At 42.4% G+C, this 26,332-nt stretch overlaps 1 protein-coding gene across 3 annotated transcripts in view; it reads left to right on the top strand.

Moving 5' to 3' along the window:
* Positions 1 to 23,850, top strand: part of SHPK (sedoheptulokinase) — a 50,944-nt gene extending 27,094 nt beyond the window's left edge. For 2 of the 3 annotated variants that reach the window (XM_044283738.1, XM_044283737.1), the window contains exons 6-7: positions 3,950 to 4,150; positions 23,235 to 23,850. In XM_044283738.1, the coding sequence (XP_044139673.1) occupies positions 3,950 to 4,150; positions 23,235 to 23,626 (593 nt within the window). In that variant the 3' untranslated portion in view covers positions 23,627 to 23,850. The remainder of the gene's footprint in view (positions 1 to 3,949; positions 4,151 to 23,234) is intronic. The other variant, XM_044283739.1, reaches the window with a different exon arrangement.
* Positions 23,851 to 26,332: the final 2,482 nt, after the last annotated feature.

The following is a 26,332-nucleotide window of genomic DNA, read 5'->3' as shown; positions in this document are numbered from 1 at the left end:
TACAGTGGTTTGTGATCATTGGGCAGAAAATCTGTCCATTTAATACACCCTTTAGTGCTTCCACATCATGTTCTGCCCCGAAGTGTGAATGCTAGAAGTGCGCACATTATTGATTATATTTGCTTGTAACCCCTTTAATACTGGCTGTGGATTTGTACTTATCATGTCTGCCCTGGTACTAGAGCATGTACAGTAGTGTAAACATTCTTTCCACGTGTTAAAGGGGTGTCTTACAATGATAACCCTTGCCTGTGTGCCATGTTATGACATATGGTCATCATAGATGGAGGTCCTCTGCTTGGGACCCCTTTCTGTGTGCAAGAATAGTACGCGCGGTTCATGCTATGGCCCATTCAGCGCACCTGCTAAATGGATGACGTGTACTGCTACTGCCTAAATGTCTAGTGTTCAGAAGATATTCATGTTGAGTAGAATAAAGTTCTCCTGCATGATCCAGAGCTGTCACAACTACGTGACAACTACGGTTTCTGTCAATTGATCTAGAATAGAAATGGATCTCTGCTGCCTGGAGATGAGTTCTTCCATTGGTTAGTCTAGAATAGATCGATTTTCCAGCTGTTGTACAGCACAGTATTAGGTTAACAATGACATCCATATGCAAACTGACCGATGCAGCGTGATGCAGAAAAATACGTTTGAAAGATGGATGTGCCATATGTAAATTTCCTTAAGACAGTCATCTAGACATCACTGCTAGCCTTATAGGGGTATTACCATCACAGACAATGGGGGCATATCACTAAGATATGCCCCCGTTGTCTGATAGGTGCGGGTCCCACCTCTGAGACTTGCTCTGAGAACGGAGTGGAGAAGGTGACGGAGGGCGCACTGAAAGGTGACGGAGGGCGCACTGGAACGGCTATTTCTGTCGGCACCATAGAAATGAATTTAGTACTATGTGGACAGCGCTGGGTGGTGGCCGGACCTCGGCAAACCTCTATTCTCTTAAGTGTGGGTTCCAGAGGTGCCTGGAGCTATTCCCCCATTGTCTGTGATGGGAATTCCCCTTTAAGAATCAAGCACATGGATGCATAAAGACACCTCACCAGCTTGATTGATGTATTGAAAGCTGTGGTACATCAGTCTCAGACCTTGGCTATCCTACGCCTGTGCCTGTCTATTTAACTTCCTGGGAAGCGAGTTGTACTCCCCACAGTTTGTGCTGCACGTGTCCCTTTTCAGATTGATGGGAAAAGTTGTGGGGAGCAATGACACATGGGGAGCAATGGGAAGGAGAGGCTGTGGATGGAGTTACCAAATAGAGCAGCCCCTCCCATGGTGCACCTAAAACCTGGTTAGCATAAAAAGAAGCATTTTTCTGGATCAGAAGATGGATTTTCACAGGAAATACAAGTGTATTTTTTTTCTGGGGAACCGCACCTACTTGCCAGTATGCTTACTTTAAAACCTGTATAGTTGGAGCACGGAGTCTGTTCCAGTTCACAGATATTGCAGTTACTACTGTCCTGTCACTGCCTGCCCTGTGAGAGATCTGAGAAGATCGGATAGACTTGCAGCACGTGAGTTCTATACAGGAGTTCTATGCAGGTTGTTTGTGGATCCTCTACTTCCCGCTCGTCTCAAGCTAAGTCCTCCTGTTCTCCCCTTTGTGCGTGTGTTGCTTCTAGGTCTCAGGGAGACGCTGGTCCCTTCACGGTGGAAGGTACTGGCTGTCTCATTCCCTGCTCCCTAAGTTAGGGTTTGCTTCAGTGTCAGCGGGGCCTAGGTTCCAGAATATGAGTTCGTTCACCATTAGCACTTGCTCATACTGTCAGCAGTCAGGGAGATGCTCAGGGATTGTTAGGAGGTTACCATTCCCTCCTCCCTAGCTTTGGGGCCTAGTCTGTTTACCTGTTGCTGTTTGTTTACTTGGTGTTCCTCTTATCCCCACTTGCCGTGACATGTCCTTTTCATTCAGTTCATTACATTGGTTCTTTGATATCTAAGTAATTATACAAACTATACAAATATAAGTGTCCATGTCATAATTAGCAGTGATTATATTCATTGTGGCTGCGTGCCAGAATGCCACTTTACTAACCGCATCTACAGAGTCTTCAAACTGCCTACAACGAATTATTAATTAGACCCCAGAACAATGGACAGCAAGTCTGTTTACCTCCAGGATTTTCTAATTAGACAAGCCTACCCATATCTATCTTGGGAGCCATGTCTCCTTGCTAATCTTTAACTCATTTCCTGGAAAAAATAAAGTGATGTGTGCTCTATGATCTTCCCTGTCAGGGATGAGAGTGGGGTTTTAACTGGTTGTTTGCTTCTTTCATTTATGTAAAAGCTTATGTGTGTCATTCCTATGCCTTAACGGAGCAGTCTGGGATTTTAATATTGATGACCTATCCTTAGGATATCAATATAAGATCAATGTTTGGTAATGGAAGACTACAGCCTGTACAGTGTTTACGAGGCGCAGTGGCATACGTTTTGTGGAGACTGTGCGTGATACTGCAGCTCTGTCCCATAAAGCTTAAAAGGGATTTCCAAGACATAAATACTGATCACCTGTTTGAGAAGACACTGGCGCTCCTGTGAGGACTGTGGCCTTCTCCCTGATCACCAAGCACAGCACCGTACATACTATTGCAGCTGAACGTGTAATAGCAGGTCATCCCCGTTGGTTTAAGTGGGGCTGAGATGCACCTAGGCCATGTGACCGATGAATGTGATGTCATATGCCCTAGGCAAAGCTGCAGGAAGGCCACAGCGCTACTGCGAGCACCGGTGCCTTCTAAAACAGCTGATCGTGGGGGTCCCAGATGTTGGAGGATAGAGGATAAGTCATCAGTATTTAAGTCTTGGAAAACCTCTTTAAAGAGGTTGTGCAAGAATGATGGGAGGTGGTTGGCAAAGCCTCTCCTTCTTGGCTGGGCCTGTAAAGGGAAGACTTACCTGCTTCCCAGCGCTGGCTCCCTGCTCCTTCTCCTCATGGCCGGCGATGCTCAGCTGAGCTCCCTCGCTGTAAACATCCAGTTTGACACCGCAGCTCCCCTTAATTAAATCATGACAAATAATAACATCATGCAAGGAGATCCAGTCTCCGCCACGGCCCTTGATTGGCTGTGGGTATGTGAAAATAGATGTTTACAGCGAGGGAGCCCAGCGGAGGATCGCAGGCCAGAAGGAGAAGGAGCGGGGAGCCGGCGTCGGAAAACAGGTAAGTCATCTTCCCTCTACAGGTCCGGCCAAGTGGAAGTTTGCCAAAACCTGCCTTACCTTTCTTGCTCAACTCCTTTGAAGGGATTGTCTGGTTTCCAATATTGATAACCTATCTACCTAGAAGATAGGTCATCAATAGGGATAAGCGAATCGACCTCGGATGAACAGATGCTTGAAGAGACCGCAGGGCTCATATGAGAACTGCGTTCTCTTTACTGTTTACCTGCTCGCCGTTGACATTGCAGCAGCAAGCAGTGTAATTAAAGGAACTCCATACCGTTCACTTGAATGGGAAGGAACAGTTGCAGTTACACTCAGTCCCATCCAAGTGAATGGGGCGGCTGAGATGTAATGATGCTGCTCACCACGGCAGTGTCAACAGCAAACAGGTAAAGAGTGAAGAGAACACTGCGCTCATACGAGCTCTGCTGTCTATACGGACAGTTCATTAGCAGGTGCGCCTGATATTGATGACCTAACCTTAGGATAGAGCATCAATATCAGAAACTAGACAACTCCTTTAAAATGGTCACTGTGAGATACTGCAGAAGAGGCAGGCCCCTACAACGTCTCCCATCATCAGTTTGTAACTTTGGGTGGTAGAGCTGGCCTTCCAAGTCACTGGAACTACTTTTGGGAATATACAATGCAGGCTGCCTTGGCTTTATGTCTATTATGCACACTCACTTTGCAGTATTATTTATAACAAAATTTAATTACCGGTATTCATGACTTATTTCTTCTGCTTTATAAGTCCTGAATATTAGCACTTCTGCTCAACTGACCTTCTGTATGCCGGAGGGATTCCAGCCTGAAGACCACCCTAGTCCTGCAGAAGCTGTGACATACTTTCCTTACTTCAAGGATCGGTATTTGGCAGTTGCTGCTTCTCTGAATGGAGGGAATGTTTTTGCATCCTTTGTCACAACTTTGGCTCAATGGACGGCAGAGCTAGGTAATATCTGATGTCTGTTTTACTGTGCATTTATATCATACTGCCATTTTACAGTGTACTGTATATTCATTTATGGTGGTCACTTTCCCTTGGAGATAGACTTCCTAAAGCTGGCCATAAACATTAGATCTATATTGGCCAAACCTGTTTATTTTGGCCTACCATCTTTTGTAAATGGGGCTTTCCTCATTTTCAATGTATCTGCAGGCTACTATTTCCCTCATTTCAGTGAATCCGTCAGAGAGCTGCTCTGACAGCTCGATCTGTAGGCCTTATATCTGAACTCCTGACAACTTATAAACACTAATTCTAGAAAATTCGGTATCAAATTGGTAAGCATTTAGCTATAATAAGTGTTTATGAGCTGTTAGGAAAGTAGGGTTGATAAGGGTTACACATCGAGCTGTCAGAGCAGCACTCTGATGGATTTACTGAGAAGGGGGTAGAAATAGCCTGAAGATGAACTGAAAGTAAAAGCTGCAGAGGAAAACTGCTGAAAATGTTTACAAAAGATCAATTGAAAGAATGTTTTTTTTGTGGTTTTTTTTAGGACAAAATTAGTAGAATTAACCAGTAGATCAACAAAAATTGCCCAAAAAGTGGTCACAACCTTTAAATCTTAATATATCCATCCTAAAAAAATGCAGGTTGTTACAGATCAATGACTGTGGACCCATGGTGCCAACTGACCGCTCCCCTGTTATTCACCCTTTAACCCCTGTACAGGGATTTGGCCTTCTCTGCAGGGAAGCAGCTTAACGGTCCTGGGATAGTCCATGTAGTTGGAAGCTGACCCACTGGCATACAGTATACAAAAAATGCACCAAAACTGAAGGAGTAGTCCGAACAGTCACTGAGGCTTAGCCCCGGACTGTACATTGGTAGTGTAGATGAAGACACTGGACAAACCGGCAGGCTTGGTGGTAGTGAAGACATAGTCAGGGCAGGCAGGCTGGGTACCTGACAAGAATAAGGTGGACGGACAGGGTTAACTTAATCACGAACAGAACTGAAGCTGGAAGTGTAGGAGCACACAGACAGGGCTGGTACAGGGCTAGAGCAGAAACCAGAACAAACACAGGATGATTTAGGTAAAACGCTGGAGAATCGCAGAAACACTAGATTTTAACATCTTTGCTGGTCACTAGCAACCTAATGCTCAGGCACCCTCTACATGGAGGACATCTGTCAGCAGATTTGTACCTATGACACTAGCTGACCTGTTACATGTGCACTTGTCAGCTAAAGGCTTCTGTGTTGGTCCCATGTTCATATGTGCCCGCATTACTGAGAAAAATTATGCTTTATATATGCAAATGAGCCTCTACGAGCAACAGGAGCGTTACCGTTACACCTGGAGGTTCTGCATTGATTGACAGGAACAGGCAGGAGTTATCACTTTTTCAATGCTGAGAAGTGGTCTTTACAGAACCTGAAGTCTGGACATGTGGTTAGGCTTCTTTTTTTTTTTCTTTTTTTATTTATTATAGATAATGATGTGGAAAAATCACTAAAAATAAAAATATTACATAAAAACATTACTGTTCTAATACTCTTGGAACCGAACCTGAGTTCGGGAAATGATTTTTATTAGTAGAAATCAATTTATGAAGTTATTACACGAAGTCTCACGAGACTTCGCAAAGTAATAACCTCGGCTCATCGGAGCCAATACATTCTAATACTGTACGGCGTGCTCGCTCCGTACAATATTTTAACAAAGTTTTATGCGAATGGACTTTGGATGTTTCATCCGAAGTCGATTCGCACATCCCTAATTTTCAACACAAAGAATGCAATACGCCAGAAATGGGTTATAAATGTCAAAGTGGGCGGTGCTATCAAATTGGCTCATATTACGGCAGAAATGGCTCAAATTGTTCCGGACCATTAAGCCAGCTTATGTGGTGGTGCTTTGTGTAAAAAGTCGCATTTATGGCAGAAAGATTCGACTTTTTGTCAATAAGTCACATCTATGAAACGAAAAACCAACCTGTAGTGGGAACAAGTGAAATGTAAGAATTAAAACCGGATGATATAAATGAGCTAAGAAGCAGGGTTTTGTCATTAAATTGTCATTCAACAAAAACAAAACAATAACAAAAAAGTCCAGAGTCAAAAGTTGCAATTTACCATTGAGAATGTCGCAAATATGCTTCAAAAGTCGCAAGTGTGGTCTGGACAGGGGTGGCTGAAATGGCGCATTTCAGTTTTAAAAAGTCTCATTTAAGTGGTATTGGTTTTAAAATGTCGTAAATCAAGAGAAATAGGTGGATAATCAAGTTGATATTTAAAAAAGTCAAGTTTTACAAGTGGTGTGCACCTTTTGATATGAGGTGAAACAAATCGGCATAATTATTTTAGCGCAAATTGCGCCATTATTGATGTCCCCCATTGTGTTTCTTCCTATTACACTATTCTACAGATTGCCTTATTCTTCATACGTCTGTTATATGTGCTGGCTCTTGGTTCTACACAACAGTAGCTCAAACATAAGCTTTTTAGGTGGAAAGGATCTGACTGTACACAGGAAACCTGCTTGTAAATTAAAAGAATATCTAACACGATTAGATAAATGCAATGTGATCCCAAGACATCTCTCATTTCCTGGGCTCATTAGCTGATGTGTTGTGAAGACGGTGACTGCATTCTGCGTTTTTTCTGGGTAAAAAGCTTTTCTGTGGCTTCTTTATTTGTGCCAACAGATTTTACAACTGAGAATCAAGTTTTTAAAATTATGATTGCCATCTACAAGATTAAAAGCTATATTTATTGTAGTAGCAATAGTGTTTAGTTTTACGTTTTTCATATTATAAACTTTCTAAAATCCATTACCTAAATTTAGTCTGAATTCACAAATGCTGTTTTTGGTGCAATTTGTGATTATGTTTTTTCTGATCCTTTGGTTCTAACAAGGGCAAACATAATAGAGAAATATGGGCACATATGAGCATGGGACCAACACAGATACCTTCAGCTGCCAAGTGCCCGTGGAACAGGTCAGCCAGTATCACAGGTACAAATCTGCTGACAGATGCCCTTTAAGGCCTCCTGCACACAAACAATGCGGGCCGCAATGCACGAACACCATCCGTGGGGCAGCCGCAGCGGATCGCGGACATGTTCTATCTTTTTGCGGAACGGAGGTACGGTACGAAATCCCATGGAAGCACTCCGTAGTGCTCCCATAGGGTTCCATTCCGCATCTCCGGATTTGCGGGCCCATTGAAGTGAATGAACACTGAACGGTGCCCGTGTATTGCGGATCCGCAAATGCGGTCCTCAATACGGCCACGGAGCGCACACATTCGTGTGCAGGAGGCCTAAGGGGTATTCTCATTTTATAAAGTAATGGCATGGTGCTAGAATATGCCATAGGGATTACAGTACTTATTAAAGCGGTTATCGAGGAAATCTTCAATATCAGATTGACTGGGGTCCATAGGCGTGCACACCCTAATCAAGCCTGCTGGCCGGCGAATACTAATGAAGCGCTTCCATTTTGGAAGCAATCATTAGTACCGGAGGACCAGGAAGCGGTGAACACTATGTACTTAATGCTTCCTGGTCCTCAGCTGTCGGCTGTGCAGGGCTGCACACAGCGTGAGGCGCTTTGTGACGTCACGCTGTGCGCGCCAGTTCAGAGCACAGCCGACAGCAGGAGTAAGAGGATTGCGGGTGGCGAGGAGCAGCGGCGTCCAGGAGAAGAGAGGTAAGTGGTTTTTTATTTTATAAAAAAATTAGGCTGCTGGGGGCATAATGGGGGCTAATGAGAGGCATAATGGGGGCTAATGAGAGGCATAATGGGGGCTAATGAGAGGCATAATGGGGGCTAATGAGAGGCATAATGGGGGCTAATGAGAGGCATAATGGGGGCTAATGAGAGGCATAATGGGGGCTAATGAGAGGCATAATGGGGGCTAATGAGAGGCATAATGGGGCCTAATGAGAGGCATAATGGCTGATAATGGGGGCTAATGGCATAAAGGCTATATATACATACAAACACCGCGTGCGTGTGTGTTTGTGCTTTAGGGTGCACACCCTAGAGCAGTGATGGCTAACCTTGGCACTCCAACTGTGGTGAAACTACGACTCCAAGCATGCTCCATTTATTTCTACAGAGTTCTGAGAGCAGCCAAGCAAGGGGGGCATCTTGGGAGTTGTAGTTTTACCACAGCTGGAGTGCCAAGGTTAGCCATCACTGCCCTAGAGCAATAAGCAGCTTATTGACTCCCAGCACCCCATCAATCAGCTGTTTGTAGAGACCGCCGATGGTAATTGCCCCTTATCAGTGCAGAGCAGAGTACTGGCTTCACTGGGTGAGAGGTCTAGGTCGGAATTTGGCTAATACAATATCTCCTTATGGGGAGCGCCTTAAACGGCGTGAGGAGTCTTATAGGCCAGGCAACACTCCTCTGGAATTCTAGGAAGAAGATATCTGCATTGATGAGGGGCAATCACCCCGAAATAGCTGTCTGCAGATGAGGTGCTGGCTTAACCCTTTAAGGACCCATGACGTAGCTGTACATCTTGGGTCTGATCCCTAAACATGGCGCCCGCTCGCGCGTGCAGTGGGCACCTTAGCCACGGGGTCTTTGCTATTTTAAATAGCAGAGACCCGCGGCACATGTATGTGATCAGCCATAAGGCCAATTGCATACATCTTACCTTTCAGATGCCGTGGTCAAATGTGACCATGGCATCTGCGCAGACCTGAACCAGAAGTTGCCTGCTTCCGGTCCGGTAACAGCATTCCCCGGCTGAGATCGGGGGACCTGTTACCTCGATCTAATTGACCGAAGCCTCAGGCAGGATTCAGAATCAATAAGATGTGTATATATATCAATACAGGCCACTAGGTGGCAGCCTTGTATTGATATAATGCAAATGAAGTCTTCAATGATGGCTATTTAGGCTACTTTCACACTAGCGTTCGGCTAGCGTTCGATCGGATCCGTTCTGAACGGATCCGATCATAATAATGCAGACGGAGGCTCCGTTCAGTACGGATCCGTCTGCATTATTTTAGCAAAAAAAAGCTAAGTGTGAAAATAGCCTAGTACGGATCCGTCCAGACTTTCAATGTAAAGTCAATGGGGGACGGATCCGCTTGAAGATTGAGCCACATTGTGGCATCTTCAAACGGATCCGTCCCCATTGACTTACATTGAAAGTCTGGACGGATCCGCACGGATCCGCACGCCTCCGAACGGCCAGGCGGACACCCGAACGCTGCAAGCAGCGTTCAGCTGTCCGCCTGTCCGTGCGGAGGCGAGCGGAGCGGAGGCTGAACGCCACCAGACTGATGCAGTCTGAGCGGATCCGCCTCCATTCAGACTGCATCAGGGCTGGACGGCTGCGTTCGGGTCCGCTCGTGAGCTCCTTCAAACGGAGCTCACGAACGGAAACCCGAACGCTAGTGTGAAAGTAGCCTTAGCCATCACTGAATACTATGGGCAATCAAATGATTGCCAGTTGTTGTCACCCAAGGTGACTTAAAAAAAAGTAAGTTTTTACAAATATATAAAAAAAAAAAATAATAATTCAAGTTCAAATCACCCCCCTTTCCTTAAAATAAAAATACTTAACTAATAAAAAAATAAACATCATGGGCATCGCCGCGCACGAAAAATGCCCATACTATTAAAATATAACAATATTAATGGCATACGGCAAATGGCGTAGTGGAGGAAAAAATAAAAACTGCCAATTTGCCATTTTTTGTCACTTCAACTACCCAATAATTTTTTAATAAAAAGTGATCAAAAAGTTACATACACTTAAAATTGGTATTACTGAGAAGAACCGATCGTCCCGCAAAAAAGAAACCCTCACACAGCCCCATACACATAGCTACAAAATAGTTATAGGGGTCAGAATATTGTTATGAAAAATTTTTTTTTTTCCCTCAAAGGTTTTAATTTTTTTTTCCAGTATTAAAACGCAAGAAAAATTATACAAGTGTGGTATCGTTGGAACCGTACTGACCTGGAGAATGAAGATAACAGGTCAATTTTACCGCATAATGTACAGTGTAAAAAAAATAAAAATAAAAACCTTTATCAGTTTTTTCCCAATTCTACCCCATTTGGAATTTTTTTCACGCTCTCTACTACATGGTATACAACCGTAAATGGTGCCATTAAAAAGTACAACTTGTCCTACAAAAAATAAGCCCTCATACGGCTATGAGAATGGAATAATAAAAAAGTTAGGACTATGGGAAGGCGGGGAGTGAAAAACAAAAAAATCCCAGGGTCCTTAAGGGGTACATTTTAATCCAAGTTATGTCTCAAGGCTTTTTAGAAGGTTGAACATTGACTTACTTAATACAACCGTCTGCATCCGTTCAGAAAGGATCTGTTTGTATTATCTGCAACATAGCCAAGACGGATCCGTCTTGAACACCATTGAAAGTCATGATGAAACTGAGCCAAACGGATCCGTCCTGACACACAATGTAAGTCAATGGGGACGGATCCGTTTGGCTCAGTTTCATCATGACTTTCAATGGTGTTCAAGACGGATCCGTTTTGGCTATGTTACAGATAATACAAACAGATCCGTTCTGAACGGATGCAGTTTCATCAGCTGCAAGCAACGTTTTGGTGTCCGCCTCCAGAGCGGAATGGAGACTGACCAGAGGCAAACTGATGCATTCTGAGCGGATCCTTTTCCATTCAGAATGCATTAGGGCATTTTGGACCGCTTGTGAGATCCCTGAACGGATCTCGCAAACGGAAAGCCAAAATGTGAGTGTGAAAGTAGACTAATACAGGGACAACATAAAAGCTGATCCTTCTTTCCCCCTGTCTTTATCCTTGGAGGATAGTTGGGCTGCCATTACATTTTTTTATTTTTTATTTTTTTTGTTAGCCATGAAGGGATTAGGGAAGTTAAGTGTACATACTTGTGACGTGACATTGCTAATGAGCTTAACCACTTCCCATCTGGGCTATTTACCCTCTTCCTGACCGAGCCATTTTTTACAAATCTGACCAGTGTCACTTTATGTGGTAATAACTTTGGAACGCTTTTACTTATCCAAGCCATTCTGAGATTTTCTCATAACACATTATACTTCATGATGGTCATAAATTTTCTAGAATGGGGTCATTTTTGGGTGGTTTCTATTATGTAACCCTCACAAAGTGACTTCAGACCTGAACTGGTCCTGAAAAAGTGTTTGTTTTTTTTAAGTTCTGAAAAAGTTCAAGATTTGCTTCTAAACTTCCGAGCCTTGTAACGTCCCCAAAAGCTAAAATGTCATTCTCAAAATGATCCAAACATGAAGTAGACATATGGGGAATGTAAAGTAATTAACTATTTTTTGGAGGTATTACTATGTATTATAGAAGTAGAGAAATTGAAAGTTGTAAATTTGCAATTTTTCCCAAATTTTGGTGAACTTTGTATTTTTTTATAAATGAAAATGATTTTTTTTTACTCCATTTTGCCAGTGTTGTGAAGTACAATATGTGACGAAAAAACAATCTCAGAATGGCCCGGATAAGTCAAAGCGTTTTAAAGTTATCACCACATAAAGTGACACTGGTCAGATTTGCCAAAAATGGTCCTTTGCAAATCTGACCACTGTCACTTTAAGTGCTGATAACTTTAAAACGCTTTGACTTATCCAGGCCGTTCTGAGATTGTTTTTTCGTCACATATTGTACTTCATGACACTGGTAAAATGAAGTCAAAAAAATTATTTTTTTTGCACAAAATAATACCTAATGTACCAAAAAATTTCAAAAATTAGCAAATTTCAAAGTTTCAGTTTCTCTACTTCTTTAATACATAGTAATACCCCCAAAAATTGTGATGACTTTACATTCCCCATATGTCTACTTCATGTTTGTAGCATTTTGGGAATGATATTCTATTTTTTGGGGATGTTACAAGGCTTAGAAGTTTAGAAGCAAATTTGGAAAATTTTCAGAAATCTTCAAAATCCCACTTTTTATGGACCAGTTCAGGTTTGAAGTCATATTGTGAGGCTTAGATAATAGAAACCTCCCAAAAATGACCCCATCTAAGAAACGACACCCCTCAAGGTATTCAAAACTGATTTTACATACGTCGTTAACCCTTTAGGTGTTGCACAAGAGTTATTGGCAAATGGGGATGAAATTTGAGAATTTCATTTTTTTGTCTAATTTTCCATTTTAACCCATTTTTTCCACTAACAAAGCAAGGATTAACAGCCAAACAAGACTGTATCTTTATTGCCCTGACTCTGCCGTTTACAGAAACACCCAATATGTGGCCGTAAACTACTGTACGGCCACACAGCGGGGCGTAGAGTGAAAGGTGCGCCGTTTGGTTTTTGGAAGGCTGATTTTTATGGACTGGTTTATTTACACCATGTCCCATTTGAAGCCCCCTGATGCACCCCTAGAGCAGAAACTCCCTAAAAGTGACCCAATCTAAGAAAGTACACCCCTCAAGGTATTCAAAACTGATTTTATATACGTCGTTAACCCTTTAGGTGTTGCACAAGAGTTATTGGCAAATGGGGATGAAATTTGAAAATTTCATTTTTTTGCCTTATTTTCCATTTTAACCCATTTTTTCCACTAACAAAGCAAGGGTTAACAGCCAAACAAGACTGTATCTTTATTGCCCTGACTCTGCCGTTTACAGAAACACCCCATATGTGGCCGTAAACTACTGTACGGCCACACAGCGGGGCGTAGAGTGAAAGGTGCGCCGTTTGGTTTTTGGAAGCCAGATTTTGCTGGACATGTCCCATTTGAAGCCCGCCTGACGCACCCCTAGAGTAGAAACTCCATAAAAGTGACCCCATCTAAGAAACTACACCCCTCAAGGTATTCAAAACTGATTTTACATACATTTTTAACCCTTTAGGTGTTGCACAAGATTTAATGGAAAATAGAGATACAATTTCCAAATTTCACTTTTTTGGCAGATTTTCCATTTTAATATTTTTTTTCCAGTTACAAAGAAAGGGTTAACAGCCAAACAAAACTTATTATTTATGGCCCTAATTCTGTAGTTTACAGAAACACCCCATATGTGGTCGTAAACTGCTGTACGGGCACACGGCAGGGCGCAGAAGGAAAGGAATGCCATACAGTGTTTGGAAGGCTGGATTTTGCTGGACTGTTTGTTTTTTACACCATGTCCCATTTGAAGCCCCCCTGATGCACCCCTAGAGTAGAAACTCTAAAAAAGTGACCCCATTTTAGAAACTACGGGATAGGGTGGCAGTTTTGTTGGTACTAGTTTAGGGTACATATGATTTTTGGTTGCTCTATATTACACTTTTTGTGCGGCAAGGTAACAAGAAATACCTTTTTGGCCCAGTTTTTTTTTTTTGTTATTTACAACATTCATCTGACAGGTTAGATCATGTGGTAATTTTATAGAGCAGGTTGTCACGGATGCGGCGATACATAATATGTATACAATTTTTTTTATTTATGTAAGTTTTACACAATGATTTCATTTTTAAAACAAAAAAAGTTTTAGTTTCTCCATAGTCTAAGAGCCATAGTTGTTTCAGTTTTTGGGCGATTATCTTAACCCCTTAAGGACACATGACGTACCGGTACGGCATGTTTCCCGAGTCCTTAAGGACACATGACGTACCGGTACGTCATGGCTTTAAATAGCGATGCCGGCGCCGCGGGGGTTAATCGGAACGGGATGCTGTAACAATGCAGGGGGGGTCATTTGACCCCCCCGCATCGACGATCGCAGAAAACCGCAGGTCAATTCAGACCTGCGGTTTGCTGCGCTTTATGCAGTTTCTGATCCCCGCGGTCCCTGACCGCGGGGATCAGAAACTTTAGAGTGCCTAAAATCAATATAGTACACCCCCCCCTGCACCCCTGCATGATTTGATGGCGGCGGGTGGTGCAGGGGGGGTGTCGCAGGCGGTGGGGGCGTTGCGGGAGGCGGGCAGTGCGGAAGGCGGGATCGCGATCCCCCGCCCGCCTCCTATTGCGTAATCGTTGGTGTACAGTGGGTATACCAGGGTGCCAGCACATTGCTGGCACCCTGGTATAAACGGCTGACATCGTTGATGTCAGCCGTTTAACCCTTTCCATACAGCGGTCCGTACGGACCGCTGTATGGAAAAGGTTAACAGTAAGAGGGAGCTCCCTCCCTCTCCGATCGGGGGGCTGCTGTGCCTTTGCAGCCCCCCGATGGAGAGGGAGAGAGCCCCCAGAGAGCCCCCCGAAGCCCCGTCCTCACCCTTCCCCGTCTGCGAAGTTCTGACCATAACTGAGCAGACGGGGAAGGTTCCCATGGCAACAGGACGCCTGCTCAGGCGTCCTGCTGTCCATGGTGCTGAACAGATCTGTGCTGAAAGCATAGATCTGTTCAGTGTAAGTAAAATACAGTACAGAAACCTATATAGTTTCTGTACTGTATTTTACAGACATCAGACCCACTGGATCTTCAAGAACCAAGTGGGTCTGGGTCAAAAAATAAAAAGAATAAGTGAAAAAAGTTAAGATAAAAAAAAAAAACATTTATCACTGAATAAAAATTAAAAAAATAAAATAAACTACACATATTAGGTATCGCCGCGTCCGTAACGACCTCATCTATAAAACGGCCATGAACGCCATAAAAATAAAAAAATAAAAACTATGAGAAAATTGAAATTTTGCCCACCTTACTTCCCAAAAAAGGTAATAAAAGTGATCAAAAAAGTTGCATGTACGCCAAAATAGTACCAATCAAACCGTCATCTCATCCCGCAAAAAATGAGACCCTACTCAAGATAATCGCCCAAAAACTGAAAAAACTATGGCTCTTAGACTATGGAAACACTAAAACATCATTTTTTTTGTTTCAAAAATAAAATCATTGTGTAAAACCTACATAAATAAAAATAAAGTATACATATTAGGTATTGCCGCGTCCGTATCGACCGACTCTATATAAATATCACATGACCTAACCCCTCAGGTGACCACCGTAAAAAAAAAAAAAAAAACGGTGTAAAAAAAGCTATTTTTTGCCATCTTACGTCACAAAAAGTGTAATAGCAAGCGATCAAAAAGTCATATGCACCCCAAAATAGTGCCAATCAAACTGTCATCTCATCCCGCAAAAAATTAGACCCTACTCAAGATAATCGCCCAAAAACTGAAAAAACTATGGCTCTCAGACTATGGAGACACTAAACAATTTTTTGGTTTTAAAAATGAAGTTATTGTATAAAACTTACATAAATAAAAAAAAATTGTATACATATTAGGTATCGCCGCGTCCGTGACAACCTGCTCTATAAAATTACCACATGATCTAACCTGTCAGATGAATGTTGTAAATAACAAAAAAAAAACGTGCCAAAAAAGCTATTTCTTGTTACCTTGCCGCACAAAAAGTGTAATATAGAGCAACCAAAAATCATATCTACCCTGAACTAGTACCAACAATACTGCCACCCTATTCCGTACTTTCTAAAATGGGGTCACTTTTTTGGAGTTTCTACTCTAGGGGTGCATCAGGGGGGCTTCAAATGGGACATGGTGTCAAAAAACCAGTCCAGCAAAATCTGCCTTCCAAAAACCGTATGGCATTCCTTTCCTTCTGCGCCCTGCCGTGTGCCCGTACAGTGGTTTACGACCACATATGGGGTGTTTCTGTAAACTACAGAATCAGGGCCATAAATAATGAGTTTTGTTTGGCTGTTAACCCTTGCTTTGTAACTGGAAAAAAAATATTAAAATGGAAAATCTGCCAAAAAAGTGAAATTTGGAAATTGTATCTCGATTTTCCATTAAATCTTGTGCAACACCTAAAGGGTTAACAAAGTTTGTAAAATCAGTTTTGAATACCTTGAGAGGTGTAGTTTCTTAGATGGGGTCACTTTTATGGAGTTTCTACTCTAGGGGTGCATCAGGGGGCTTCAAATGGGACATGGTGTCAAAAAAACTGTCCAGCAAAATCTGGCTTCCAAAAACCATACGGCGCACCTTTCACTCTACGCCCCGCTGTGTGGCCGTACAGTAGTTTACGGCCACATATGGGGTGTTTCTGCAAACGGCAGAGTCAGGGCAATAAATATACAGTCTTGTTTGGCTGTTAACCCTTGCTTTGTTAGTGGAAAAAATTGGTTAAAATGGAAAATTAGGCAAAAAAATTAAATTCTCAAATTTCATCCCCATTTGCCAATAACTCTTGTGCAACACCTAAAGGGTTAACGAAGTTTGTAAAATCAGTTTTGAATACCTTGAGGGGTGTAGTTTCTTAGATGGGGTCACTTTTATGGAGTTTCTACTCTAGGGGTGCATCAGGGGGCTTCAAATGGGACATGGTGTCAAAAAAACTGTCCAGCAAAATCTGGCTTCCAAAAACCATACGGCGCACCTTTCACTCTACGCCCCGCTGTGTGGCCGTACAGTAGTTTACGGCCACATATGGGGTGTTTCTGTAAACGGCAGAGTCAGGGCAATAAAGATACAGTCTTGTTTGGCTGTTAACCCTTGCTTTGTTAGTGGAAAAAAATGGGTTAAAATGGAAAATTAGGCAAAAAAAATGAAATTCTCAAATTTCATCCCCATTTGCCAATAACTCTTGTGCAACACCTAAAGGGTTAACGGAGTTTGTAAAATCAGTTTTAAATACCTTGAGGGGTGTAGTTTATAGAATGGGGTCATTTTTGGGCGGTTTCTATTATGTAAGCCTCGCAAAGTGACTTCAGAGCTGTAGTGGTCCCTAAAAATTGGGTTTTTGTAAATTTCTGAAAAATTTCAAGATTTGCTTCTAAACTTCTAAGCCTTGTAACATCCCCAAAAAATAAAATATCATTCCCAAAATAATTCAAACATGAAGTAGACATATGGGGAATGTTAAGTCATCACAATTTTTGGGGGTATTACTATGTATTACAGAAGTAGAGAAACTGAAACTTTGAAATTTGCAAATTTTTCCAAATTTTTGGTAAATTAGGTATTTTATTATGCAAAAAAATTAATTTTTTTTGACTTTATTTTACCAGTGTCATGAAGTACAATATGTGACGAAAAAACAATCTCAGAATGGCCTGTATAAGTAAAAGCGTTTTAAAGTTATCAGCACTTAAAGTGACACTGGTCAGATTTGCAAAAAATGGCCTGGTCCTTAAGGTGAAAATGAGCCTGGTCCTTAAGGGGTTAAGTAGGGTCTCATTTTTTGCGGGATGAGATGACGGTTTGATTGGCACTATTTTGGGGTGCATATGATTTTTTGATCGCTTGCTATTACACTTTTTGTGACGTAAGATGACAAAAAATTGCTTTTTTTACACCGTTTTTATTTTTATTTTTTTACGGTGGTCACCTGAGGGGTTAGGTCATGTGATATTTTTATAGAGCCGGTCCATACGGATGCGGCAATACCTAATATGTATACTTTTTTTTAATTTATGTAAGTTTTACACAATGATTTCATTTTTGAAACAAAAAAAATGATGTTTTAGTGTTTCCATAGTCTAAGAGCCATAGTTTTTTCAGTTTTTGGGCAATTATCTTAAGTAGGGTCTCATTTTTTGCGGGATGAGATGACGGTTTGATTGTTACAATTTTGGCGTGCATGCGACTTTTTTGATCACTTTTATTACCTTTTTTGGGGAAGTAAGGTGGGCAAAATTTCAATTTCATCATAGTTTTTAATTTTTTATTTTTATGGCGTTCACCGTTCGGGTAAAGTAACATGACCGTTTTATAGATCAGGTCGTTACGGACGCGGCGATACCAAACATGTGTAGGGAATTTTATTTTTTTAATTTTTAATCAGTGATAAATGTGTTTTTTGATTTTTACTTTTTTTTTTCACTTTTTTTTACTTTTTTTTTTACCCAGACCCACTTGCTTCTTGAAGATCCAGTGGGTCTGATGTCTGTATAATACAGTACTGTACTCTATATAGGGTACTGCACTGTATTTTACTTACACTGAACAGATCTATGCTTTCAGCATAGATCTGTTCAGCACCATGGACAGCAGGACGCCTGAGCAGGCGTCCCGTTGCCATGGGAACCTTCCCCATCTGCCACAACTTCGCAGACGGGGAAGGGTAAGGACTGGGGCTTCGGGGGGCTGTCTGGGGGCTCTCTCCCATCGGGGGGCTGCAAAGGCATAGCAGCCCCCCGATCGGAGAGGGAGGGAGCTCCCTGCGCTGTTAACCTTTTCCATACAGCGGTCCGTACGGACCGCTGTATGGAAAGGGTTAAACGGCTGACATCGCATCAACGATGTCAGCCGTTTATACCAGGGTGCCAGCAATGTGCTGGCACCCTGGTATACCCACTAGAAACCAACGATTATTCAAGGGGAGGCGGGCGGGAGATCGCGATCCCGCCTGCCGCACCGCCCGCCACCCTCCCCCTGCACCACCCGCCCACATAATATCATTCAGGGGTGCAGGGGGAGGAAGAACATATATATTTTGGGCATTGTAAAGTTTCTGATCCCCGCGGTCAGGGACCGCGGGGATCAGAAACGGCAAAAAGCGCATCAAACCGCAGGTCTGAATTGACCTGCGGTTTGTTGCGATCGCCGACATTTAGCCTAGGTGCCTGCTCAATGATTTGAGCAGGCACCTTGTTCCGATCACTACCAGCCGGGCGGCAGTGATCGGAACAACACATGACGTACCGGTACGTCATGTGTCCTTAAGTACCAGGACATCATGACGTACCGGTACGTCATGTGTCTTAAGGAGTTAAAACAGAAAGTGATACCTCATAAAATATTTATTACTTAACATTCCCCATATGTCTACTTTATGTTGTTTATACATCATTTTATTTTTTTAGGACGTTACAAGGCTTAGAATTTTAAAAGCAACTCTTACATTTTTTTTAAGAAACTTTCCAAAACTCACTTTTTAAGGACCAGTTCAGGTCTGAAGTCACTTTGTGGGGCTTACATAGTAGAAATTCCCCCCCCCCATAAATGACCCTATTGTAGAAACTACACCCCTCAAGTTACTCAAAACTGATTTTACAAACTTTGTTAACCCTTTAGGTGTTCCACAAGCATGGCTAATCGGTCACCTGGACTCCAGGGTCTATATTCTGAAATTTGGCCCATCTGGGGTGTCAGTTGGGGCATAGCAGGCACTATTTGTCTAGTCTCAGGAACCGCTGGAGTGGCACTTGGTGTATTTTGATACTGATCTTTTGTTATACCACTCTCAAAACTACCCTGACTCCCTTCCCACCGTTCAGCCTGCATGTATGGGGTGGGTAACACAGGGTCAGATTGCATCATAGGTGCCTGTGGGCTTAATTGTGGGGCACTCAAGGTTGCAGGACTTCCTACCACATGGGATCTAGTTTAGACTGGGTACAGTCCTACCTTGGGCTTAGGGGCACAGCATACCGCACAGCCTGGGTTCTGATTCTCACAAGCGTGGCATATCCACCCTCCAGATTCTTTATACGGTGGAGGCTGTGACTTCTCAGTGTGAGAAACCATCGGACTCTTCAGGGTAAAACATTCATAGATCACCTGGCCTGAAGAGGTTGCATATTCCTTATATCCTTCTTTACATATTTCCTCAGCAACCTTTTCCCATTTTCTGCAGTGTGCGCTAAGCCTTCATCTATTAGCCATCCCCTACATTCTTTCCTAAAAAATTTCCACCGTTCAAGATCTAGACATCCATTCCTACATATATCGGCTTTTATTAACATTTTATCACATCCTTTGAAAGCTTCCTTTCCTACTCTCTCTTTCCTACTGTCTGGCAGTTTTTCTCCCTGGACTTACTTCCTGTGGTCCCCATGGTCTATCTCAGTCCAATCCCAGGATTTGGGTCTGGCTTACAAGGCACTTTAACACCCCAAATCCTAAATTACATAGTTTGCCGGCCGGGCTCCCCCTAGGTCCTCCTCCCTCGGATTATAATCCTTCTGGTACACGTAGTCAAAATGTACTCTAGGTCCTCCTCACTCAGACAGTCCTTCTGGTACACCTAGTCTAGGTCCTTCTCCCTCGGATAGTCTTTCTGGTACACCTAGGACTTGGCACAGACCACTTTGGGGACCCACCAGGTCTATTAACTTCAATACGGGGTGTCCCTTTAATTTTTTCAGCCAGACAAATAAATTATTAGTACATACAATACTATAGCAACTATCTCTAATATCTCTATTACTATTTAGACTTCTATCTTACCTAGATCTTTTCTATATCTTCCTGGAGATGTTTTACAATCTGCAGAATAAGGTCTTACAGTTTCACTCTCTGATTTGGGAATCCTTCTCTTTACCAAACAGACTCTCAGGCCGTACAACTTTCACTCCTATTCTTTGGGGTTGTCCATGACTGCTACGCTGGATCCCCTGATTTCATTCACTCATGCGCTACGTGATGAGTCTATGGCCTGTTCAGGATAAAGTCGCTTTTGACACCCTTTTTCGTGGGAGGTTCCCTTATCAATTTCCAAAGACTTCACCATGTCCCCAGAGTACTTTTTCACCATGGAAATTTCCTACTGTTTATTTTTCTCACACACACATCCCTCTCTATCTGTCTCCTTAAGGGAGAAGGACTCGTCTTGTCACATACAAGACGTCACACCTACTGGAATCCCTCATCAATCAGGGACATATTCTTTTGCCCCTCATAGATCATTCACACTCTTACACCTTCTCATTCAGGGATTCTCATAAAACAACATGCAGTCTATATCTTTTCAAATGGAGATTCCCTGACCTTATATATTTCTTTACCACTATCACATTGCAACCCACTAACAAGATGAAGAATTCCTACTGACATTACTATGTATAGCCCTAACAGATGTCTTACAAAACTGACAGTAATATTCAATGCATACAGGTGGATGGTTAAAGGGAACCTGTCACCTGGAGTTTGTGTATAGAGCTGATGACATGGGTTGCTAGATGGCCGCTAGCACATCCGCAATACCCAGTCCCCATAGCTCTGTGTGCTTTTATTGCAAATTACCCTGAGATGTGTCCTGTACTGTGAGATGAGTCCAGCGTGAAGGAGCGCAGCACCACCCCGCATCCTCAGAATCTCCTCATTGCTCCACAACGTCAGACAGGCAGAGCGCCATAATCTCGCCATGCGCGAGCTAGCGAATGCGCTGTTCCTTCCCTGAGGCTGACGCCAGCACAGGAAAGGAACAAATCGTTTTTTTTTTCCACAATAAAAGCACACAGGGCTATGGGGACTGGGTATTGCGGATGTTCTAGCGGCCATCTACCAACCCATGTCCTCAGCTCTATACATCAAATCCCGGTGACAGGTTCAATTTAATTCTGTTATGTGGCTACAATGCTCGCTGCACTCCGGGAACGCCCAGAGCCTCTTATCAAAACACAGTCTTGAGACACAATACCAGTTGACCGTGGCAAACCCTGGTCTGTGGAGACTGTCTCAACTCCACATTGGCAGCATAACATTAAACCAACATCACATCAATATCACAGTTCTTTTGGACTGAACAATTATAACCGAAACACTCACCCAGATCTTAGCAGTCAACACAGGGAGGGACAGAGGGTCATTTTGTAAGGATAAAAGTTCTTACTATGCAGCTGCTTTATAGTCTGTCCATCCCGGTGGAGCACATGCCGTTGTTGATCCAAATGGCCTTACTCGATGTCCTGTCCCTGTTCGGGCACCATTTTCTGTGGTCGCAAACCGACCTTTCTGATGTGATGCGGTGTCCTAATTTGTCTGAAATTGAGTGAGCCGGCTCGAGGTCAAAATATAAAGACACAGGCAACCTGTGTTTCTCATAATGGCCTCTTTATTGTAATGAGCAGTGCGCTTATTTATACACAGACCGACACAATATAAACTGTCCTCTTGTACACAAGTTTTGAGTTTCTATGTTTGATTTCTGATAAGAAAAAGAACGATCAGCATAGGGGGAGCAGGGGCCCATTTTGGAATTTGTACTCTTGCTTTAAAGGCTAAATCCCCCTCATGTGTAAGCACAGGTTAAACATAGATTAATATGTATACAAAATGGACGCCTTTATGCTTTCCCTCACATGGGTGCCGGGGAGTGGGGTAAGTATAACCTGTATGAGATGCCCGGGCATTTTGGGGGGCATTATGGCTGTTGGATAACCCCTTTAAAGGGAACCTGTCACCTGGTTTGGGGCATGTAAACCACAGCATGCTATTTTGTAGCTGGGGATTATGATCCTAAATCTGTCCATAGCAAAACCCATATCTCCCAGAAAATAATAATACATGAAAAAAATCTAACTTGCAGAGTAGAGTCCAGGACTCTTCTCCAACGGCATCAGGCACATGCATATTATGCCAATACAGCTCAGGGTGGTACATCTCCCTTTATAAAATATGTACTATAAATATGTACTGGAAAGTGAAGAATGATTGTTGGCTTCATCGGCACATGCGCATGATGCCACCGGAGAACAGTCCCGCATTCTTCTCCCGGTACGGGGATGGAAGGGTTTGCTGTGGGCAGGTTTAGGACCCTAAACCCCAGCTGCATAATGGCACGCTGGTGATATAGTTGCCTCTATCCAGGTGACAGGTTCCCTTTAAAATGACTCTTGAGAATCTGCACCCACTCCAGCGATTCATGCACTCCTGATTAGCCTGTCTGCCCCATAGGCTGATTTGAATTAGTATAAAGCTGTGGCCTGCTCTCACTACATTCATTGGAAGCTGTCTGGCACAAGGAAAGGTATAGCGTAGGCTCGGCATGCATGTTGGTACCTGCATCCCTTGTAATGGAGGCCATTATGGCACCAAAAATGGTAAAAGGCAGAGTGGACCCAGCATGCATGTGGATCCAACACTTCCTGAACTTTATGGCGGCCATATTGGCGCATACCAGGTAGTATTTAGTGTTAGGACCCGTCTTACAGAGATCGCCTTGACGTACGGCAGACGGGCTCAGATGATTTTGTACAAAATGCATTTGCCAAGCGTCTCACTTTATAAATAAGCGTAGCATTAGCACTATAATATTTTTTGTGACTATGGCATTATTGTACTTTATCTGTTGCAGGCTGCTGTTGTATTGTCTTTTTTTTCTCTTGAGAATCCGCACCCTAGCGCACAGAGTCCATGATGAACATGCTTTTTCTTTACAGGTCTTGAAATTTCTGATTCCGATATCTACTCAAGGGTGATTAATGCTGCTTTATCTGTACATGACACCCATCTTACCATTAGTCCTACACTCTTTGGGGAGAGGCATGCTCCGGACAGCCGCGCTTCAGTTTCAAGCCTGACTCCAGCTAATCTGTCACTGGGTCATGTGACCAGAGCACTGTGCCGCGGCATTATTGAGAACATTTATTCCATGCTGCCGTCACATCGTCTGAAAGAGTCTGGGATTCAGCAAATCGTTGGGAGTGGAGGCGCGCTGGCCAGGAATGCTATCTTAAAGCAGGAGGTGGAGAGAGTCTTCCCTTTCCCTGTAGTCTATGGAAAGGACGTTGATTCTGCTGTAGGGGCAGCTATGGTGATGGTTGAGCAGTAGATATCCGTAAACATATTGCAAATCTGTGATCATATTCAGCAAATCAAGCAGAGCCGCATTGACACTGATTGCTTGCAGGAGCCTGTTAATAATTGTCAAAGGAAAAGTGCAATATTTGCCTTTATAACATCCTATTTCTGGGTGTCTGCTGTGCTTTGTATTGTATATTATCATGTATTTTGTAGAATAGTTAAATTTTAATGATAATTAAAGTTGAAATATTTTCTGTTTTGTATGTTTTAATAGCTTTTGATATTGATATTACATATTCATGTAATTTCATATTCCTGTACGGTAATTATAAAGGTCCATGGATGACAAAGACACAAGCCATGCCTGTACAGTGTCAAAAAGCATACAGTATAAGGGCTCATGCACACTAGGGTGTTTCATTTTTCCAAAGATGTGATTTTCATATGACTTTGCTTACGGCCCGAGTGTCAGTGATGTAAAAGATATATATGCCAAATTTCAAGAAGATTGGATAATATTTAGGGGTTGCACACATTGATCACTTTTATTACTACTCTCACTCCTGTAACTAGGAGGTTGGTCTAAAAACGACTTCAGTTTCCGGACCCCAGGGGCTCTGCATCAAGCAAGGTGGATGACAAAGGCAATATTTGCACTTAAAATTGTCCTCTTCACTAAACAGTTTAATATTCCTCAACGAGAATTGAAAGGAATGAAACGGGTTGCACGTTTTGTCAGCCTCATATGTTCGCTTTTTGCACGAGGCAATTGTAAGTCGATGGGCTCCAAAGAATGATTTGGATATGCTACAGCTTCTGAGCACTTACCCAGATGCAGACGTAAAAAAAAGTGCTCTCACAGTTGCTAAGAGACACCTTTGGTATCAGAAGCAAATGTAGGATTGGCTATTTTGGACGTAGGTATTACTCATGCTGTTAAGAAAAATATGACAAAAAATTTAGAAACCAAACATGCAAAGAAAAATGAAATGAAACGATTAGAGGGTAAAGACCTAGTTTTTGAAGGAAAAGACCTGAACCATTTCGTTACTAATAAAACAAAGACGTTCTTTGAATTGTTTGGGATCCACGACGTGACAGAATACTGCAGTGATTCTCTAAGAAGCCATATGAATGCTCTCAAGGTTGTCAATGATACCGCAGAAAGAGGAATTGCTCTGATAAGAAAAGTTTAACGAATTGGTCAGGGAAGAACAACAAAAACAATTCTTGTTGAGGGTAGTCGGTCGTCACCAAGCTAACAAAAGAAGGGATTGCATCGTTTTAAAGCTGATTAATATAACACGTGTTTTGCCTATCATACTACCTATTAATCTTAGTGTCTAGTTTTAATATTATTTTAAGTTTGTGATTTCTAGTTTTCCCATTCAAAACTGATCAAAGTGTGCAACCTCTAAATATTATCCAATCTTCTTGAAATTTGGCTTATATATCTTTTACATCACTGAGAGTCAGGGGTAATGCACATGACCGTAAATATTTTGCAGTCCGCAAAAAATATGGATGACGTCGGTGTGCATTCCGTATATTGCAGGAACGGAACAGCTGGCCCCTAATAGAACAGTACTATCCTTGTCTAATGCGGACAATAGCAGGACATGTCCTATTTTTTTGCAGAACAGAAATACGGACATACAAAAACGCAATGCACATAGAGTAACTTCAGTTTTTTTTTTTGTTTGTTTTGCTGACCCATTGAAATGAATGGTTCCGCATATGGTCCGCAAACAAAAACGGAATGGACACAGAAAGAAAATACGTTTGTGTGCATGAGCCCTAAAGGAACATACATTGTACAGAAGCTTAAGAAATTACATGAAACCTTGTGTACCTCAGAACTGTCCCCAGTCCCACACAGATCTTTTCACAGCTGGTATACTTCAGTAGTATTCAATGTTCAGCTTGTGTCATGCCACTCGCAGAAAAATCATAGGCGAATTGCACAACTTATATTAATTGCTATTAACACCTTTGGAGGCAATTTATTTTTTAATGATTGCATTTCGCTCATTTTGGGCTAAAAATAATTTTTTCAATTGGACTTTATTAAAAAAATGTCAGCAATTTTTGTCTTAAAGGGTTATGCTTTAGCCTAGCTGTAGGCATCTTACTTTTACTTACACTTCGTGCCATGTTGAGGGTAGTCGAGCAAAAAAGCTTCACGTGAACCACCAGTTGAGCTCCTTGATGGGAAACAGTGCCTGCTAATAGAGTATCTCAACTCTGTACAGTGAAAGGGGCTGAACATTTTTAATAAAGACCAATAGAAAAAAAAAAATTTTGGCTCAAAATGAGTACAATACAATAATAAAAAAAAAAAGGTAAAAGGTATCCATAGCCTTTAAGTCAGTGGGGTAAAGGTCCAATGTGACTTGTGACCTGTGACTCAAAATCCATCAGGTCTGGATTTCTACAATTGTTGCATTGCAGCATGTCTTGTGACATAATTACCAACCATTAGATGTGATGTGGCTCGATAAATGTTGCTGTGCAGCCCCAGCCTTATGTGTGAGCGACACGCTATTCTACTATCATTACAATCATTTATCTACTGTTTTTCATTTATTACACCCTGCCTGTTCTCCAATTTTTGATAATCTCGGAGATCCCCTTTAAAGGGGGTTTCCAGTGAGCAAATTAAAAATAATTAAAAATAAAACCGATCTAAATTAAATAGAAAATAGAACAGAAGGATTACTTACTTCCATCACTC

The sequence above is a fragment of the Bufo gargarizans genome, chromosome 3 (assembly GCF_014858855.1).
Source record: "Bufo gargarizans isolate SCDJY-AF-19 chromosome 3, ASM1485885v1, whole genome shotgun sequence".
NCBI lineage: Eukaryota > Metazoa > Chordata > Amphibia > Anura > Bufonidae > Bufo > Bufo gargarizans.
The sequence above is the reverse complement of the archived record's forward strand: the minus strand, read 5'-3'. Positions and strand labels throughout refer to the sequence as shown.